At 49.1% G+C, this 21,228-nt stretch overlaps 1 protein-coding gene across 3 annotated transcripts in view; it reads right to left on the reverse strand.

Annotated features, from left to right (window-relative positions):
• Positions 1-11,839: 11,839 nt before the first annotated feature.
• The window catches only part of NHSL3 (NHS like 3), a 566,971-nt gene continuing 557,582 nt past the window's right edge, over positions 11,840-21,228 (reverse strand). For all 3 annotated transcript variants that reach the window (XM_069622456.1, XM_069622457.1, XM_069622458.1), the window contains exon 7: positions 11,840-12,399. In XM_069622456.1, the coding sequence (XP_069478557.1) occupies positions 12,374-12,399 (26 nt within the window). In that variant the 3' untranslated portion in view covers positions 11,840-12,373. The remainder of the gene's footprint in view (positions 12,400-21,228) is intronic.

Raw genomic sequence — 21,228 nt, forward strand, 5'->3', positions numbered from 1 at the left:
CTGCTCTTATGCATGGGCTCGAAGGGAGGGCCCATGAGTTTAGCAAGCACCACATTAAGGTCCCACCCTGGTGGTGGGTTAGAAAATGGAGGGTGGACACTCTTTACTCCTTCCATGAAGGCTTTAACCACTGGTACTTTCCACCACGATACCTTGTTATGCGAGGTGGTGTACGCTGACAGAGCTGCCAGGTGTACCTTCAGTGAATTAAATACCAACCCTGCGTCCAGCAGGTGGAGCATGTAGGTGACTGTAGTCGAAGGAGTGCAATCAACTGGGTTGATTTGCTTATTCTGGCACCAGATAACAAATCTCTTTCATTTGTCAAAGTAGCAATACCTCGTGTTTGGCTTCCTAGATTCTTTTAGGATGTCCATACATCTCTGAGGTAAATTGAGATGTCCAAACTCTATGACCTCAGGAGCCATGCTGCCAGGTTCATTGAGTTGGGTTGAGGATGTACTGTCTGACCTTGGTGCTGGGACAGTAGGTTGTACCAGCACGGGAGCTTGATGGGTTCGCAGACTGCTAGTCTGCGTAAGTGTGGAAACCACAGTTGCCTCGCTCACAAGGGAGCAACTAGGAAGAGCGTCATCGATTCCCTGTGCATCTTGTTGACCACCTTCCTGATGAGGGGGGTTGGTGGAAAAGCGTACGCAAACATCCCTGACCAGTTCATCCATAGGGCGTTCCCCTGGGAGTCTGGTTGGGGGAACCTGGATGCAAATCCTGGGCAGTGTCTGTTTTCGCTTGTGGCGAATAGGTCTATAGTAGGGAAACCCCACTGAGAGAAGAGATCTTCTACTATTTCACTGTGTAGACACCATTCGTGTTCTTGTGGAAGGGGATCCCTGCACAAAGCGTCCGCCAGAGAATTGAGATCCCCTGGAACATGTTGAGATGACAGGTAGATGTTCCGTCTGAATGCCCATATCCAAATTTTCTGGGCAAGCTTGGACAGATTTGGCGAACGAGTCCCTCCTTGCTTGTTCAGGTAAAACATTGCTGTTGTGCTGTCTGTCAGGATCTGCACTGACAGATTTAACAGGTAGGGCTCGAACGCTTGAAGAGCTCTGAATACTGCCAGAAGTTCTAGCAGATTGATACGATTCTTGGCCACTGAGTGAGACCATAGACCCTGAGCTGTGTGGTGGAGAAGGTGTGCTCCCCACCCTGACAGGGATGCTTCTGTTGTGACTACAGCCTGTATCTCGGGATCGTAAAAGGGTTTCCCCTTTGACAGGTTTTCTCTTGTCCACCAGTGAAGACTTTGTACAAGTGTTGGCGAAACTACCACTAGATCGTCTTACTGACCACTTGCCTGAGACCACTGTTTCACCAACCATTCTTGCATGGGACGCATGCGCAGGCGCGCGTGGGGGACCAGGTAAATACATGACGCCATCATGCCCAGCAAACGCATCTCTTTGCGCACCGTTATCTGGCGACCGGCCTGATATAGCGGAATTTGCAGCATTAGATTCCGAATTCTTTCCTCTGATGGAAAGGCCAACCCTTCTTGTGTGTTTAGGACAGCTCCTAGGAACTGTTTGGAGGTGCTTGGCACCATACTTGACTTTTTCTCGTTTATGGAGAAACCCAATTCGAAGAGGAGGACAATAGTTCTTCGAATATTTGATGTGCAAATTACTGGGGTCTACCCCGTGATGAGCCAGTCGTCCAGGTAAGGGTACACTGGGATTGCCTCCCTGCGTAGGTGTGCCACCGCCAATACCTAGGTCAATACCCTTGGAGCCGAGGCCATACCGAAGGGCAGTACCTTGAACTGGTAGTGCTGACTGTCCACATTGAAGCGCAAGAATCTTCTGTGCGCTGGGAACATGGAAATATGAAAATAGGCATCTTTCATGTCCAATGTTGCCATGTAATCCGCCTTTTTTAGGAGGGGGATTACCTCTTGGAGAGTAGTCATGCGAAACTTTTGGGGCTTGACATACTTGTTTGCAGGCCGTAAATCCAATACTGCGCGCATTGTCAAATCTTTTTTTGGCACAAGGAAGTAAGTTGAATAAATACCCTTGTTTACCTGGTGTCCCGGGACGAGTTCTATTGCGTCCTTTGCTAGAAGATTGGCGATCTCTTCGAGGAGGATCTTCTGGTGGTCTAATGAATGTACTTTTTGACGTGGAGGGTGGTTTCGGGGACGCTCTAACAGTTCTATGCAGTATCCTGTGGACACTGTGGACAGCACCCATCTGTGTGATCCCTTCCCAAGCTTGGGTGAAGTTGGTAATGCGTCCCTCTACTGGGGATGCGCGAGAAGGTAACCTGAACAGAACATCACTGTTTTGCGGGTTGCGTGCCGCCGCCTCTATTGGGGCTGCCTCTACCCTTACCCCGTCCCCTCGTTACCCCTGCCATAACCTTGGGTAGACTGCTGGTTGTTATTCCAAGGTGTACCCTGCCCCTGGGAATAGGTGGAGCCTCTTTGTGAGTTTTGGCCGCGTGGGCGACGAAAATTGCCATTCCCTCTTTGATTGGGGGGTTTGTTAGTTAACTGGCCCAGGGATTTGAAAGTCTCGTATTAATCTTTCGCATTTTTTAAGGCGTCCTCTACCGCCTTACCAAACAGTAGATCGTGCTCCACCGGTTTGTCTATTAAAGATGCTTGTGCCTCGAGTTTAAAACCAGATTGTCTTAACCAAGCATGTCTTTTGATAACAGTGCTCTCTGCTATCAGTCTGCCGGCGTTATCCGCGCATCATAGGTTGCCTTAAGGATGCAACCGGACACGGCTCTTCCCTCCGACGCAACCTGCGCCAACTGGCTGTTTAAAGGTTCCGGGGCGGAGTCAATGAGCGCCGCAACTTCTTCCCACTGATGGCAGTTGTAAATCGCCAGTAGGGTGGTGGAGTTGGCAATCCTTGCCTGGTAGGCGGAAGTGGAGGCTACCTTCCTTCCCAAACCATAGATTTTCTTGCTCTCCTTGTCGGGGGGAGCTTCAGATGATGTCAAGGGTGTTCCCGCCCTCTTTTGGGTATTAGTCACTACCAGGGAGTCCGGCTTCAGTTGCCCCCTTATGTAGAGTGGGTCTGATTGGGCTGTCCTGAACAGTTTTTCAATCCTGGGGCCCTGGTGAGGTTGGGATTGAGAAGAGAAGGGTCTATTCTCCTTTGTATTGATTTGAGAATAGGGATGACCTGGGCAACAGGTCTCTTTTCTCCCATTTGTTCCTCGGCAAAGTCCCTGTCCTCTTGTGCTCCCTGTGTATCAATGCGGAAGTGTTCAGCCGCTCTAGATAAAACCTCATTTAAGAGGTTGATTGTCGACAGGAGAGTCGGTAACCGGAGGTTCTTGGTCTACTGGGGAGTCTACTATGCAGACTTCTGGGTCATCCTCGTCGTCATCTTGGGCCTCGTCATCCCCATAGTAATCCATTCCAGGATGGACGTCCAATGTGGCCAATTCTGGATCCTCGTTAAAAGATGGATCCTCGCCATATTGAGCGTATGGCTGGACATGGAAAAGGTCAGAAGACCTACCTTGTGTTGGCGCCTCACCTCGAGGTTTTTTACCAGGGGGTTGCGGGTCCTTAGACCCTCAAGGGGTTGCCCCGTCAGGGGTATAGGCGAGGAAGTGTTGTGGATTTTTGGCATAGATGTCTGCTAGGGATGACATTCTAGACATAACTGTCTATATCCTCACTTGACCATTCTTTAGAGCTGGGGATTACCCTCTCCTGGGAGTGTTTCCCTGCTATATCCTGACTGGACCTATGGCCTTGTGCAGGGGTCTTGGATATTTTTTCAGAAGATTGTGACTTGTCCTTATGTGTCTGTGGTGCAGATGAAGGCTGAGCATGCTCTTTCTGCTGTTTCCCCCCCCCCATGACTGGAAGAGTGCTTCCCCGGTGTTTTCACCTTTTCGGAGCTCTTCGACATCTGGCGTCGAGATTCGGGGGTAGTGTCCCTTTCCTTAGCGAGTGGAAGTCGGACACGGGATCAGCCGTTACGCGGTCTGCTGACGCCGACTCCTGGAGTGTGGCGTGGGGATGGTGGTCATCTTCGTCTCCCGACGATCGAACCTCCGTTACTTTAGAGAGCGAGGCACTCTTGGCAACAGTGGATGGTTGCCTGGTGTCATGCGGCGATCTTGATCGAGAACACCCAGAGGACAACGATTCAGTGGACCGTTCTCTGCGTGCCTCTCTCCGAGAACTCGACGCGCGCGCCGAGTCTCGGTTGGACTTCGAGTGCTTAGTGGATATGTTGTGGGTAGCGCTTGTGTCGCCGGGGGTGTTCTCCATAGCTGCCCTGCCGGACAACCTTCCAAGGTCGGGGACTTGTGCTTGTCTGTCTCTCGACGCCACGTTGCCCTCGCCGTCCGATAGGATGGCGTCGCTGCCATCACTGAAGGCGTCCTCCACTTCCATGGCCTCTCGTTGCCTGGCGTGGTGGGCCCAACGTTTGATCGAACGGTCCTTTAGAGTCTTCGGTTTAAACTGACTACACGCTCTACAATTTGCCTCAGGGTGGTCCCTTGGCAAGCAGAGGTAGCGTGTCTGTCAACCCAAGGATACTTGCGGTTGCACTTAGGGCAAAATTGGAAAGGGGTACCCTCCATACGCACCCTGTGGCAGCGGGCTAGTGTGTGTAGGAATATATATATATATATATATATATATATATATATATATATATATATATATATATATATATATATATATATATATATATATATATATATATATGTATAATGTTGAGAATGTACCACCCCCCACTCTCCCTACTTGTAGGGGCCAAGGCCAGAGGCCTTCCAAGGCCCGGGCCGGGGCCAGAGGCCTTCCTAGGCCCAAGTCTGTCGTGCAGCTCTCGACGGTTGTTTTCTTCTCTGGGCCGGCGTCGAGTGTCGAACTTCGGTGACTCGATGTTGGGATGTAGAAAACAGGGAAATAATATGATTTTTTGAAAAATTATGGCTAAGGCCAGGGAACTCCACGGAATGCTTCCGACCAGTATGGTGGAAAAAAACAATCTGAGGGTCCTAGACGTGTGAGGGATCATGGGTACAGTGGACGTCACACTAGGGATAGTATTACTGGCACGCCCTGTGTCAACGCCCATTTTCGAGTTTCGAAAAACAAACTAATACTCCACAGCTTCCACTAAATGTCGACCTATGTGCAGCATGTGTTCTAAGCAGATTCCACAAGCCTCAGAAATACTGATATCATGATTTGATGTACACGTTGAATGTTACAACGGCACACAAATCTGAAGCCCTGATGAAGAGCCGATTGCTTGAAACACATGTTTGCTGAGGTCCGTTTCTCGACATTAAGGAATTAAACTTGAGGATTTATAAGCAATAATAGTGATAACAAAAAGTACTGAAACACTAACAGATTTATTAATATTATGTCCTCAGTAATTCCATTGTTTGCTGGACACAATACTTTTGTTGATTTTGATTCAATGTATGGATAATACAAGGGAAAATCTCTATTGTGGACAGGCACAGCAGCACTGCATACATTGTAACAATGAATGCAGCCACATATTGCGACAACAATCCCAACCTTCCCATCCCCTTTTTTTCTTCCAGAAAACCAATTCACTTCCATGATGGCCATCAAGCAAATTGCAATCAGCTGCTGTGATAAACAAGTTCACCATACAGTGTTTATAAAGAAATTAAAGGACAGCAGCCAAAAGGGGATGACAAAAACCAACCAAGAGGAACGGAGGAGGTGCTGGAGAGAAAAGAGAGCCAAGTGCAGGGTTCAGTGTGGGAGTGAAAGGAAACTAACGCAAACACTGCTGGCTGAGGGATTCAAAAGTCAGTCCACATTCGGAGTTACAGATCACATTCTAAGCATTCTGACTGGCTCATCTACGGATTAAAGCTGACCCAGGCAAACAAGAGTTATACATCAGAGACAAGACGCATTGCAGCAGGGGTTTAGTAGTTTGTAGGCTAGGAGAAGGACCAAGGTATGTGGCCAATGACGCACGATTGCTCCAACAATTTTTGCTGGCAGTGCAGAATACAGTCAAATATTCATACAGGCCAGTTCTTGCCTCCTAGCCAGTCTCTTACATGGCTGGTTAACAGTGAAATGGGAAGGAACACCATTACATATAAATGGGGTAATTCACAGCTTTTATGCCAAGCTGTAGTAGAGCGGCAAAAGGGAGCTGACCTGGTTCCGAGGCGATACTGTGCTGCTACTGCTGTGATCCGAGGTGTGGAATTTACCAGATGAGCCCAATAGTCTGGGAGAAATTGAGCAGAGAATCATGGATCCCCTGGGCCCAATAACAAACACACTGGGTCGCTTGGCTATTTATGATGTTCACCAAATCGCTGGGTAAGGTATCCTTATCAGACTTGCAACTGAGGCCAATAAAATTCTGTGATTGCTCACGATAATTGGTTGGATGTAGGTGGGTCTACCAGTTATTTTCTATGGTGAATGTGGATATTAAAATATTTTCCAAGGGGATTGCCTGCAGGGTCTGGATGAACGTTCTGGATAGGGCCAATCTGAGACACTCCACAAGGTGATGTTTGCTTAGAATATACAATCTTCTCTACCCAATGTGCCAGAATGATATTGCTGCTTTTCTGGCCACCGAGAAAGTGTTAGATTTAATGGAGTGGGGGTTCTTGTGAGAGCACTTTTGGAGGGTTGGGTCAAACTACTATACAATTTACAGCACTGTCCAATAGAGATCAGTTTTCAGGTTTGCATTGGAGAGGCGATCAAGTGAGGTATGCCTGCCATGTCCAGTCCTCATCTTTCTGGCTATTGATGCTTTAGCAAAGCTAGTGACTCACCAGCAAAAACATAGCCGGAATGATGTCAACATTGCAAACCTGTAATCTCATTCTACGAAGGTCATAGGGCACTGTCTGTACTGGACCCCGTAGATGGAGCATATAGTGAGGGATGTCACATTATTTGCGGAAATCGGTCCTCATTGCCTGATTCATACAGCACTGTGTATTACTACTATTATTGAGTCTACGTGTCCAAATAGGGTTAAATACCGCGGTCTTCGGATTGCCACTTCCGCAAAGGTCAGGTTTGATAGTAATGTAGTAGCTGTGCCCTGGTACCAGTGGAAAGGGTGATGAACGGATACACTTTCCATTGATCTGCGGAGCTGCAGTGGCTATCAGTTGTATTTTTATAGTGCCTATACATCCCTCCAACAGTCATCAGTGAACTTAAATCCACCTGTGGAGTCTGGTGTGGGAAATCCACCAGTGTTAAGAGGGAGGGATTGACTAGACCACAAGGACAGGGAGAACTGGCAGTGCTAAATCTGTATGCTTATTAACCAATCTCAGAAGCACCCTTTTCCTATGCTGGTTCTGCGATGGTGCAGTGCCCCACATTTGGGCAAGGAAGGTGTGCACCATTATCAGAGGTTCATAGGATTAGACATGGGCACTTGCATCCAGATGGAAGTATGTGCTTGGTCTGGCGACACCAAGCCTATTTCATGACAGATACGAGTGTCAGGTGACCACTATAGACAGAAATGTGTGGAAAAACGGCAAGATGAAGGCATTACAGAGTAGCGGCATGTGGCTGCATATGGCGAGGTTAAGGCAAAATACTTGCTGCTGGGCTTTGTAGGGTAATCCTCAAATATTGTGCTCCAATACTATATTAGAATAAAACACGCTAAAGGCAGTCTGGCCTTCACTGCCCAGAAAGCCTGCAAATGTTTACTGGTGGAGACTTTGTAGCCACTAAATCATTGTAATACTGTACTGTCAGTTTCACATCATGGAGACCCACCCACCTTCTAACAATGGTCCTTGCTACGTGCCCTGTCACACAACAGATCCGTCAGCCCATTCATCACAAATACTTAGTGTCCCTGTAATTGACAAACAGGGTGAATGCACTTGTCCTTAAATTGTGGCAGGGCCCAGTTCTGGGATGAGGTCCTGTATGCATGGTGGTGGTTTCGGTGTGGAGCTCAGGGCGGGCCGTCCGCTGAGGTGGTTTCACTCCACTATCTCAAGACCATGCTTTTTAAGGGTTGCGCTTGTGTTGGCGAAAAAGGATGAGTAATGCTCTACCTCAGCAAGATGATTGGTTCCATGACTTGGTTTATGTTAGCAAGTTGGGAACAGACACTGCACTTCAATGGTTTCCAGAAAGAAACTCGGCAATATCTGGGCTGACTTTAAAGCATCATGCTTGGTTACCCCACAGTCCAGGGACACAGGATGAGGAGAGTTCAAATACTTGCAACTCTTGGTCATTGGATTTTGTATTCTGCAACACAGCCTGGTCTGTGATTTGAGGTGATGTGGGGCACGGTTCTGCTTCCTGCAGTCTCTGTAGCAAGCTGGCTCCCTCTCCTGAGGTTCCACGGCCACATCACAGCACCTCAGAGAGGTCCTAAGACCTCCCTGTCGATGTGCCAACTGCTCACTTTCTGTGGGCACTGCCCATTTCCTGTGCCAGCTGAGCACTCCCTGCCTCTGGCCATGTCTAGCTCCATGTGTGTGCAGAGTTGGTAGCAACCTTTGGTTAGGAGTCACCCATGCCTTCCCCTAGGCCACGCTGCATCGCCATCTCGTTGTGCTTTGCATTAAGCCATGTCTCCTGGCTTTGTGCAAAGCTGCTGTCTTCATCCCCGCTTTTCTTTTTCCCTTTGTAAGATCATTTCATTTTAAGGATTTAGGGCGTGCATTTCTCCTGGCCTTGATATTTCTTTTAAAGTATTACTTTGTTCTATGTTTGCTCCATGTGATTGAGGTTAAAGTCCTGAAACAAGATTAGCAGGTTACCTGCACATGATTATTACTTGGGTATTTATTCAGCGCGGACCTAGCTGCGGGAAGCAACGCAGCTCTACAAATCATAGGGAGGAGGACACAATGATGGACGCAGAGATGCAAGGGGCTGAGGAGGATGAACAGTTTGGCAGCAAGGGATCTACAAGTAACCAGTGGAGAACGTAGAGTCTCAAACTAGGTGGCAAGTGGAGGGTGTGGATTTAGGTGTTAGGGAGGGTCATTCCTTGAAGAGGAGGCTCTTGAGCTCCTTCCTGAAATCTAAAAGGAACGAGGTGAGTCTGGTGTTGACAGGGAGGAGGGGAGTCCAGAATCTTTGGGAGTAGACAAATGCCTGTCTCCTGGTTTTTTCTTTTATGCAATGGCGAAGTTCAGGTCCGCACATGGCCTTACTTTTGGTGGACTGTAGGACTCTGGATATACCGAGTTCCACTTGAGGTAGCTTGGGACTTCATGGCGACACCCTTGTAGATGATGCCGCAAGATTTGAAGATGATACTTGCTTGCAACGGGAGCTAGTGCAGTTCAATGAGGGTTGGGTGATGTTGTAAAATATGCAGCATCCTTTGATGAGTCATGCTGAACATCTCGGAGCTGCCACAGTAGTTGCCAGAAGGGCATCTTTGGATCAGTAATGCCCCCCCCCCCACCCTCTGACATACCTCTACAGCAGGCATGAAGGACTTGTTGATGGGTATGTCACAATTCCTTTCTGGTTGCCAGATGCCCTCATGTACACTACTAGATGTATCTGGTGTTCAATACTCCTGGTTGTTTTCGTGTCCATGACAGTTTCAAGCATGAGTCTGTAGTCACTTTCCAACATGACGTAGCCCCCAGTTTGCAACCCTGTGCTGACCCTGCAATCATCTACGCCCCTCTCTTACAATTCTAGTGCCTTACTCCCAGGCCAGTACCATGTTCCAGACTTTCCTATGACATGTTACTCCATTTTGGGGCTTCTGCACAGTGCTACTAAGGGGCACCACATGCATCCCATTCTTCTAAGAAGAAGTCCTGGATCTGTTCCCGCTTTTATTAAAAAAGCTGTACTACTGATGACAGCCAAGAAAGCAGAGCTGCTAAACCCACCTGAGAGGTAGTGCTCCCCCACCTCCCGCACACACCCTGAGGAATGAAGCGAAAGCTTGGACCCAGAGGCGGGAGTACCGCTAAACGCACCCGAGAGGTAGAGCTCCCTCACCTCCCACACACACCCTGAGGAATGAAGAGAAAGCTTGCACCCAGAGGCGGGAATACTGCTAAACGCACAGAGAGGTAGAGCTTCCCCAAACACCCTAAGGAACGAAGAGAAATCTTGCACCCAGAGGCAGGAGTACCGCTAACCGCACCTGAGAGGTAGAGCTCCCCCACCTCCCGCACACACCCTGAGGAATGAAGAGAAATCTCGCACCCAGAGGCGGGAGTACTGCTAAACCCACTAAAGAGGAAGAGCACCCCACCTCCCGCACACACCCTGAGGAATGAAGAGAAAGCTTGGACCCAGAGGCGGGAGTACCGCTAAATGTACACGAGAGGTAGAGCTCCCAAACACCCGAGAGGTAGAGCTCCTCCAACTGCTGCACACACCCCGAGGAATGAAGAGAAAGCTTGCACCCAGAGGCGGGAGTACCACTAAACGCACAGAGAGGTAGAGCTCCCCCAAACACCCTGAGGAACGAAGAGAAAGCTTGGACCCAGAGGCGGGGGTACCGCTAAATGTATCCGAGAGGTAGAGCTCCCCCAACTGATGCACACACCCTGAGGAATGAAGAGAAAGCTTGCACCCAGAGGCGGGCGTACCACTAAACGCACAGAGAGGTAGAGCTCCTCCAAACATCCTGAGGAACGAAGAGAAAGCTTGCACCCAGAGGCGGGAATACTGCTAAACGCACCGAGAGGTAGAGCTCCCCCACTTCCCGCACACACCCTGAGGAATGAAGAGAAATCTCGCACCCAGAGGCAGGAGTCCTGCTAAACGCACCAAGAGGTAAGGCTCCCCCCATCTCCCGCACACACCCTGAGGAATGAAGAGAAATCCCCCACCCAGATGCGGCAGTACTGCTAAACACACTCAAGAGGTAGGGCTCCCCCACCTCCCGCACACACCCTGAGGAATGAAAAGAAATCTCGCACCCAGAGGCGGGAGTACTGCTAAACGCATCCCGCACACACCCTAAGGAATGAAGAGAAAGCTTGCACCCAGAGGCAGGAGTACTGCTAAACGCACCGAGAGTTAGGGCTCCCCCACCTCCGGCACACACCCTGAGGAATGAAGAGAAATCCTCCACCTAGATGCAGCAGTACTGCTAAACGCACCCAAGAGGTAGAGCTCCCTCACACCCGAAAGGTAGAGCTCCCCAACTTCCCACACACACCCTGAGGAATGAAGAGAAATCTCGCACCCAGAGGCAGGAGTCCTGCTAAACGCACCAAGAGGTAAGGCTCCCCCCATCTCCCGCACACACCCTGAGGAATGAAGAGAAATCCCCCACCCAGATGCGGCAGTACTGCTAAACACACTCAAGAGGTAGGGCTCCCCCACCTCCCGCACACACCCTGAGGAATGAAAAGAAATCTCGCACCCAGAGGCGGGAGTACTGCTAAACGCATCCCGCACACACCCTAAGGAATGAAGAGAAAGCTTGCACCCAGAGGCAGGAGTACTGCTAAACGCACCGAGAGTTAGGGCTCCCCCACCTCCGGCACACACCCTGAGGAATGAAGAGAAATCCTCCACCCAGAGGCGGGAATACTGCTAAATGCACCGAGAGGTAGAGCTCCCCCACTTCCCGCACACACCCTAAGGAATGAAGAGAAAGCTTGCACCCAGAGGCGGGAGTACTGCTAAACGCACCGAGAGTTAGGGCTCCCCCACCTCCGGCACACACCCTGAGGAATGAAGAGAAATCCTCCACCCAGATGCGGCAGTACTGCTAAACGCACCCAAGAGGTAGAGCTCCCTCACACCCGAAAGGTAGAGCTCCCCAACTTCCCACACACACCCTGAGGAATGAAGAGAAATCTCGCACGTAGAGGCGGGAGTAGAAACAGATTTCTTTTAAAAGTGCTTTCATTTCAGATTTGTATTTTTCAGGTGCATGATTACAGAGCTTATTCTCCCAAACATTTGAACATTTTAAAATACACAAAAGTAAATTGATAAAAGGCAAAACATAAAAGGAGTCAGCCCTAAAGCAAGCCGGTGAGCGTGCAGCACCTTACCACAAGATAGAGGGGTGCAGGAAGCTGCCCAAGAGGAGTCTTTCCTGCTTAATGTACCCCTCATAACTTCCTCAAGGAAGAAACATTCTTGAAGCAAGAAAAGGGCCACTGTGCAACAGTCCAAGTCTTTCTAAGATTATTTTCTTCCAGTTAACAATAAAAATGTGAAACGAAAGCTGCAGTAAGAAAGGGAAAGCCCCACACCCTTGCTGCATAAATATCAAGGCCACGTCTGGCTAAGGCGCTTGCTTCTTCCTCGCATTAAATTAAGGATTCTTCTGGTCTGTGCTTTGTGGTGGGGCTTCTCGGCCCCGTGCAGAATTCATTCCTGATGTTCGTCCAATGGACACAGCAGCATCCCGCCTCAAGGCGCCGAGCTCCCAGCCTCTTCTGTAAGGAATACAAAAGGAGTATGTTAGGGGTATCATTGTGGAACAGATCACTAAGCCCCCTCCCATTCCATGTCCCGCATGCACTTCATAGAGCGGGTTACACAGTCAACAATGGGCAGGTGTGTGTGCAGGGACAAGGATTTAAGGACTAGCTTCACCGGCAAGGCTTGCAAATGTGACCGGAGAATGAGATGTACTACATTGACCTTCACCCTGCCTTGGGAGACAGTTACCTGGGCAACACTTCACTGGGGTATATGGGATAGGGTGGAAAGAAAGGTCCCACAGCACCCCCACATGCACTACAGGGAGGGGGCCTAGATGAAAACACTGAGCTGGAGCGTGTAGGCACATGCACCAGAGCACGAGCAAGAGAGTGGGTAGTGGAGTAATGGCGATGACAAGGTAACCTGGATCAAACCTCAAGAGATGGGAGCACTGGGCGCTGGCGGGAGGTCAGAGAAAGCCTCCTGCAATCTTGTACGCCTTGCAGGTAGTTCATGGGTTTGCCCGAGACGCTCTGCCCTCCCCACACATAGCTATCAGCTTAAACTAGGGGCAGGGAAGACACCAAGGACAAGGCTTCAGGATGAAGGGCCGCAGGGGGGGCACAACAGTAGACAGATTTTCTAATGCTGATTTGGAGACTTAGACTTTCCAGAGTGCAGCTCTCACTGTAATAAAACACTGGCTACCTTCTGGCAAACTGGCTTTGAGCAGCCAGTTAAGCCGAGGTATGGATAAACCGCTATGTTGGGGACTCCTTTCAGGTGGGCTGACACCATTGACATGTACTTTGAGAATACTGAACTGAAAATGCTTCTTCTCTACCACAAATATCAGGTACTTGCACTGTTCTTTGGCTACTGGGATGTCAAAGTAGGCATCCTGGAGGTCAACTGAACAAGACTAGTATCCTTTTACTAAATGCGAATAAATCTGGTATAGAGCCAGCATTCTGAATTTCTGCTTCATGATGAACTTGTCTGCAGAATTCTAGGATGAGGCATCTCTTCTGGATCTTTTTTCGTTACTATGAAGTATTGGGAATAAACACCCTTTCCCCCTTCTGTCTGCATTTTTTCGGTTCTTTCTCAATTGCTCAAAAGGTCTCATGATTCCAGTGCCAGATATGTTCTGCCAAAGATGAAACTCCTAGACAAAGTAACTATTACAGAGACAAGCAATGCACAGGCATGTGATCATCCCCCACGGGAGGACATTTGACAAACAGTGACTTTGTGGCTCAGAACGAGAGAAAGGCACAGCAGAAAAGTCAATAAAAACCCCACTTCTACAAAAGAAGAACAAGTTACTTCTTACCTTGTAGCGTTCTTTCGACGGGATGTTCCTCCGACATATTCCTCATCTTAGATATCTCCTTCCAGCTCTGCTGGCCTCAGAAAATTTTTTCTCTAGAGGGCGCTGCGCGTCGACGTCCTCCGATTCGATGTCCCTCGACAGCCGCCGTATCGACTTCATCCTGCCTATAAAGGCCGCGCGGAGCGTCCATTGCTCAGTTCCGTTTTGTAACCCACAATAATACTTTCTGGACTAACTAATCACCCTGAAGGAGCGTAAGCTGCAACAACAAGGGAAGTAGAACTGCGGGGATGGATGGGAGGGTCGATGAGGAATACGTCGGAGGAACATCCCGTCGAAAGAACGTTACAAGGTAAGAAGTAACTTGTTCTTCGAAGGGATTGTGTCCTCCGACGTATTCCTCATCTTAGATAGGCTCCCATAGCAGTATTCTATTATCGGAGGAGGGAGTACTGACTTCACGCTGTCTTCTATTGATGAATAGAATGCAGTACAGCCCTTCCAAACCTAGTCTCTTGACTGGAGGAGGAATCCAAATTGTAAAAACGTGTAAAGGTATGGACAGACGACCATGTAGCGGCCGCACATATGTCTTTAATCGGCACGCCTCTTTTGAGGGCCGATGAAGCTGCAATACCTCTGGTCGAATGAGCCCTAAGGTTTTGAGGGGGCTCTTTCCCTGCCAGTTTATAACATTCCAGAATGGCTAGAATGATCCATCTGGAAATGGTCTGCTTAGTTATTGGTAACCCCAGCTTGTGACCTGCGTAACCCACAAACAGCTGGTCTGCCTGTCTTATCCTGGCTAGTCTACTGATGTAAAAACTTAAAGCCCTCCTAGGGTCTAGCCTGTGTAACCTCTCTTCCTCTTTCCCCGGGTGAGGAGGAGGATAGAAAGATGGTAGGGTAATCTTCTGAGTGATATGGAATTCAGAAACCACCTTTGGGAGGAAATTAGGCTTCACTTGCAGGACAACTTTGTCTTTGTGAAATATTGTGTGAGGGGGTTTACAAGAAAGAGCTTGTAATTCGCTCACCCTTCTAGCAGATGTAAGTGCTATTAATAAAACAGTTTTAAGGGTAAGGAATCTTAACAAACAAGAATGGAGAGGTTCGAAAGGTGTACCCATCAGGAAAGTTAGTACTAAGTTTAAATCCCATAGGGGAATTTGGAATGGTCTTGGGGGATAAACATTGGTTAACCCCTTTAGAAACTATTACCAAGGGTAATTTGAAATAGGATAGTTCTTCCGCAGTACGCTTAAAGATGGATAGCGCTGCGAGATAGCCCTTAATGGTGCCAACTTGAAGGCCTGAATTTGCCAAATGTAGTAGGAAGGACAAAACCATTGGTGTACCACATGAAAAAGGGTCTAGAAGGTCCGGGTACCATGTTCTCCTGGCCCAATCCGGGGCAATTAGGATCATGGTTCTCCGGAATCTTCTCAACCTCCTGATCATTTGAGGAATGACAGGGACCGGTGGGAACGCGTACAGAAGCGGAAACTCCCAGTCCACTATGAACGCGTTTCCCAGAGCTCCTCTCGGGGGAAATTCCCTTGAGCAGAACAGGTCGCATTTCCTGTTTAGGCTGGTGGCGAACAGATCTACCTGAGGGGTTCCCCAAAGGGCGAAGATCTCTTGAAGGACTTCCTGAGCTAGCTCCCACTCGTGGGAGACTGTGTTCTGCCTGCTCAGAGCGTCCGCTGTCAAGTTCTTCTCTCCGGCTAGGTGAACTGCCGAGAGAGATTCCTTCTTGGATTGCCCAAAACCAGAGCTGCATCGCCTCTCTGCACAGGGGTAGTGATCCTACGCCTCCTCTTTTGTTGAGGTAATGCATGGCCACTGTGTTGTCCGTCATTATCAGGACGTTCTTCCCTTGTACAGCTGGCAGGAACGCCTTCAGCGCAAGTCTGATGGCTCTCAGCTCTAACAGGTTGATATGTAGTCTGGACTCCGATGGAGACCAACGACCGCTGATGGTCAAGTCGTTGGCGTGGGCTCCCCACCCCGTGAGTGAGGCATCCGTGACTACTGTTATCTCCGGCCAGGGTTGCCAAAACTGTTTTCCTTTCAGAATGTTCTCCTGACAGGCCCACCACTGAAGGTCTCGAGCCACCCTGCCGGGAACCTGAAGAAGATCTGTCGATCTCCCTGAGAATTGTGACCACTGAGTCCTCAGTGCCCACTGGAGGGATCTCATTCTCAGGCGAGCCTCTGGCACTAGGAAAATGCAGGATGCCATGAGGCCTAGCAACCTCAAAAAGTCGAAGGCTGGGAGACGTTGGGCATGTTGGAACTTGGTAACCATCTGTAGAATATCTTGAGCCCTCACCTCTGGTGGCGAGGCTTTTCCCAGGGAAGTGTCCAGGATCGCTCCTATGAACTGGAGTCTCTGCGATGGTATCATTTGTGACTTCTTTAAATTGAGGGAGAAGCCCAGTCTGTGAAGGAAGTGGCACACGTGATTTAGCTGGATCTGAGCTTGTTCCAGAGAAACAGCCCTGATCAACCAATCGTCCAGCTAGGGGTAGACGTGAATCCCTTCCCTCCTTAGACTTGCAGCCACTACCGACATTAACTTGGTGAAGACCCTCGGGGCGGAGGTCAGCCCAAATGGCAGCACTTGAAATTGATAGTGAGAGTTGCCAATTGCGAACCTCAGGTATTTCCTGTGTTTGAGATGGATAGGCACATGGAAATAAGCGTCCTGAAGGTCCAGAGATACCAACCAGTCCTGGAACTGAAGGGCCTGGAGGATCTGAGAAAGAGTGACCATCTTGAATTTGTCTTTTCTGAGGAATTTGTTCAATTCTCGCAAGTCCAAGATGGGTCTCAGTCCTCTGTCTTTCTTTGGAATGAGAAAGTAAGGGGAGTACCAGCCCTTGTTCCTCTCCACTACAGGTACCGGTTCTATGGCACCTTTCTCTAGCAGGTCCCAAATTTTCTGCAAGAGGAGCGGATCTGGAGCTTTCTGAGAGCTGATCCCCGGTGGATGACTCTGAGGTATACGTAGGAAAGGCAGGCAGTAACCTTGGGCAACTGTTTCCAATGCCCAAGCATCTGACGTGATAGCCTGCCATACCGCCAGATGTTGAGTCAACCTGCCTCCTACAGGTGTCCTGTGAGGGAAGTCCTCAGAGTGGTTTTGGGGCGGCTGATGCAGATGCCGATGGTAAAGAGGTACCTGCTGTTGCTGCGGCTTTTGAATATCTACCCCGTCCACCTCGGGTAGTTCTTCTTTGTCCCCTTTGAGCCGGACGTCCTCTACCTCTTCCGAATGCGGAGTAGAAGCGAAAGGACTTGCCCCTCACAGAGGTTCCTGTGGGACGAAAAGGAGTCTGATGGATTGCAGCTCCTAGGGATTTTGCTGCTGCTTTTGAAGCTTGCAGTTTCTCTAAACTGTCATCCGCCTTTTTCCCGAACAAAGAAGAGCCATCGAATGGCATGTTCAAGAGCCTGGTTTGCACATCTGGGGCAAAACCAGACTTTCTCAACCAAGCGAATCTCCTGGTTGATGTACTTGCCGCCATTGCTCTGCTGATACTGTCAGCCGAATCAATGCCCGTCTGGAGGGATTCACACATAGCGTCTTTACCGTCCTGTATAATATTCAGGAACGCATCCCTTTCTTCTCCCTCCGGGATGCAGTCAGCCACTGTAGAAGCACACTCCCAAAGTGTATGGCTGAACCTAGCAAGGGTGCAAGTAGCATTAACAGATTTTAACGCCATGCTACATGCTGAAAAGACTTTCTTTGCCATAGCATCATATTTTTTATCGTCCCTGTCCTGTGGGACGGTAGGATAAGCCGTCTTGACATCGGTAGAGGATGCTGCCTGTACCACCAGACTTTCTGGGGATGGGTGTTTAGACAAAAACTCTGGGTCTGTAGAAGATACCCTGTACTTTGTAGACAGTTTTTTATTTACTGCTGGTACTACATCTGGGGTTTCCCAGTTTGTCATGATCTTTCTCTGAAGAGCTTTATGAAAAGGCACCACAGGATCCTCCTGTGGGCCTTTGTCAAGAATATCCGTGAGGTCATCTTGTTGGAAAGATTGTGAAGGTGCAGACCACCCCATGAACTCTGTGATCCTGGCCATTAAGGCTCTATAGGGGGTTTCAGCATGCTCCCCCGGGTCTGGCTTAGCAAACTCCACCTCAGGGGAAGTGTCTAACCCACTTGCCTCATGTAAGGAATCATGAAGATCCTTTAACCTGCGCTCTTCAGAGGAAAATTCCTCTCTAATTGGGGTTACAGGTCCCTGCAACACAAATGTGTCTTCCTGTTCAGACAATTCACCCTCTTCCAAAATTGAGGACATAGTTCTCAATTGTTCTGAACTCATAAAGGGAGTAAATCCCATTTCCAAAGCAGAGGGTGCCGAACTTGTCATTATCGGCCTCGAAAACGTCGATGTCGTCGACGTCTTCGAGCGTGGCGTCGAAAACAAAGGCGGAGGCCTCGAAGACCTCGACAGAATTGGAATTCTACTCGACAATCTCAAAGCCATCGACGTCGAGGACCTGGGGATAAGTCACTGGGTGTGTCGTAACCGTGACTTTTCTTGGCGTCGACGCCGGTGTCGAAGCTGGCGTCGAGTCGACAGACCCGTGTGTCGAAGGTCCCTTCGACAACGGCGTCGACGGAACCCTCGTCGACGGCGTAGACGGAACCTTCGAGGAAGGTTTGGAGGTCATAGTCCTACTCGAGGGTTCGAGACGCGCTCGAGAGGTTTCCTTCGCCGGGTACTGCGACTCGCGGCGTTTTTGACCTTCGGTTCTTTCGACCAGAGCATCGCTCTCGGCAGTCTTCGAGGGGGTCGAGGCCGCTTTCTCGAAGACGCTCATCATATTTTTGCGGAATTCCTGCCATTCAGCCCGGGAACTATGTTTGTGGGGCAAGGGATTCTTTTTGGCGAAGCGGAGAAGGGGATCTTCGACGTCTCCTCTTCGAGTGCTTCGATCTCGAGGAGTGATGAGACCCACTCCGAGACCTGGAGCGCGAATGGTGATGAGGAGACGAATGTCTCGACTTCGTCGACGAAGAAGCAGCTTTAAAAGTCTTACCTTTCTCCAGCTTCCCCCTACGCTCCTTCAGGGCCTTAGCTGTCATGGACATACAGTCCTCGCATTCCGAACAATGGTGTTCAGCTCCCAAACACCACAGACAAACTCTGTGAGGGTCAGTCAACGACATCTTTTTCCCACAATCTCGACATTTCTTGAAGCCGGATCGAGGAGTTGTCGGTTCCGGCGAGGAAGCCATCGAGTACGGATCAAATGACTTGAGGTAAATAGGATTAATCTGACTAAGAACTGAGCAACGGTATTCCGAGGCACTGAGTAAGCGCGGAAAAACGGAACTGAGCAACGGACGCTGCGCGCGGCCTTTATAGGCAGGATGACGTCGACGTCGATACGGCGGCTGTCGAGGGACATCGACTTGGAGGACGTCGACGCGCAGCGCCCTCTAGAGAAAAAATTTTCCGAGGCCAGCAGAGCTGGAAGGAGATATCTAAGATGAGGAATACGTCGGAGGACACAATCCCTTCGAAACATATTTCTGTGTATACAACAGTAAAATCCATTGAGTGAAAGTAACCGTTCTCCCAAAAAACAGTTTAAATGTCAAAGAATCTGAGAGTGTTCTCTGAGGAGCAAGGAACAAGGCGCGGACACAGAAGACTCATGGTTTTGGTTATAACATTTTATTAAATGAAAAAGGGGTTGAAAAATGCCTCACTATCCCTAACCTAGGAGGCATTTCCCTACCTCAAACAAACACTAAGGTGTCTGTCCTTTGTCAAGATGTCCAAAATAAAGTTAAAATCTGTGTCCGTAATCCTATTCTGGCCCTCACACTCAAAAACTAACTCTACGGTGCAAAGAATATTGTCTTTGATTGTCAAAGTGGTCAAATCCAAAGCATAAATTAGTTCAAAAATTGATTAGGAGAGTTTGCTAATTAACATGTTTTTGTATGGCAAACAACTCCGTTTGATTAGCAATGTTGTACTAATATTTTTAATGTTACCAGAAGTTATTTGTTCCCAAGACAAAGTGGGCAACAATATAGTGGGCAACAATACAGAAGTGTTGTGTACTGCTCAAGTAAAACATTAGTGAGATGTGTGAGAACCCAGAGGGTGTCTCACCCACTAGTTCCGGAGATATCTCTCTTTTTCTCTCTCTATCTGTCAGGTGGCCAAGGCACGGCCATCGCCTTTGGATCCAGACACTGGGGGTGGACCAGACCAGTGCGGGATTATCACCTGGGTGAGGGGTCTTCGGGAAGTGGGGGTGAGATAGCCGAGATAGCCGATGGCGAGACACGTTATTTACCCTTATTGTGTTTATCAAACCCCTCCTATGTTTTAGGATGGTCCGAGATCCCAACTCCCCCTCCCTCCCTTTTTACACAAACACTGGGCCGAGGAAGAGGACTGAGAATAACACTGACTTGCATACTTCGTACTGGTCATGTCCTGCTAATCGGGTCAGGCAAAGTCAGGCATTTAATCCTAAATGCATACACCTGATACCAATTAGTTCTCCTCACACGAATAAAAGGCAGAAACCAAAGACCACTCTGAGCAAGGCGGAATATCAGAACGCGCAAAACTTCCGGGGCGAAGGCACACCTACTGGAGCAGAGCAACAGTCCAAGGGACAAGAATAGTGGGCCACAAGCCCCAACGCTTCCCTTATGGAGGTTGTTGCCCCAGGCAGGCCGAAAAGGACGCAAGGACAAGGCCAGTGAAGATTGCCACAAGGGAAGATTGCATTGTGTTTCAAGGACGCAAGCGACCCTCCCGGGTGAACGGCAGAGTTGGGGAGGCAAGGTTAAGCCTGTGGTACCAACCTTGACTCGATAAGTGGATAAACGCCAAACAAGAAAGAAGCGCACACAGCCGGTGAGTTGGTGAGCGACCTGAGAGACCGGTGTGCATTAAAGTGAATGAAGTAGCAACATGATATCAGAAGTGAAGGGTGCACGTGTGTGGGTGAGACGCTAAGAACAGCAGACCTGTGAATGGACTGCGATGTAAAGAACAGCTGGGAAATCAGCGATACTAACGGAGTGGCTTGGTGAAAGAAAGTCTTAGTTACTTATCTGTAACTGTATTTCTACAGCACTGGTATCTTTCATAGATTCACATACTTGAATATTCCCCGTCATCGATCCGGGAATAAAAATATATATATATGGGATACATTACTCACCGTAATCGTATTTCTGATGCTTGTATCTGCTTAGATTCACATGCTGTGCATAGGCCGACATCTAGTGGAAGCTGCGGAGTATTACAGTTCGTTTTTCGAAACTCGAAAATGGGCGTCGACACAGGCGTGCCAGTAATACTATCCCTAGTGTGACGTCCACTGTACCCAAGATCCCTCACGCGTCTGGGATCCTCAGATTGTATTTTTTCTGACATGAGGAAGCATGAGGAGTAGCGTGAGTACAGATAATCCAAGCAGATAGACAGAAAGGTAA

Source organism: Ambystoma mexicanum, chromosome 11 (assembly GCF_040938575.1).
Source record: "Ambystoma mexicanum isolate Mex_15411 chromosome 11, UKY_AmexF1_1, whole genome shotgun sequence".
NCBI classification, from domain to species: domain Eukaryota; kingdom Metazoa; phylum Chordata; class Amphibia; order Caudata; family Ambystomatidae; genus Ambystoma; species Ambystoma mexicanum.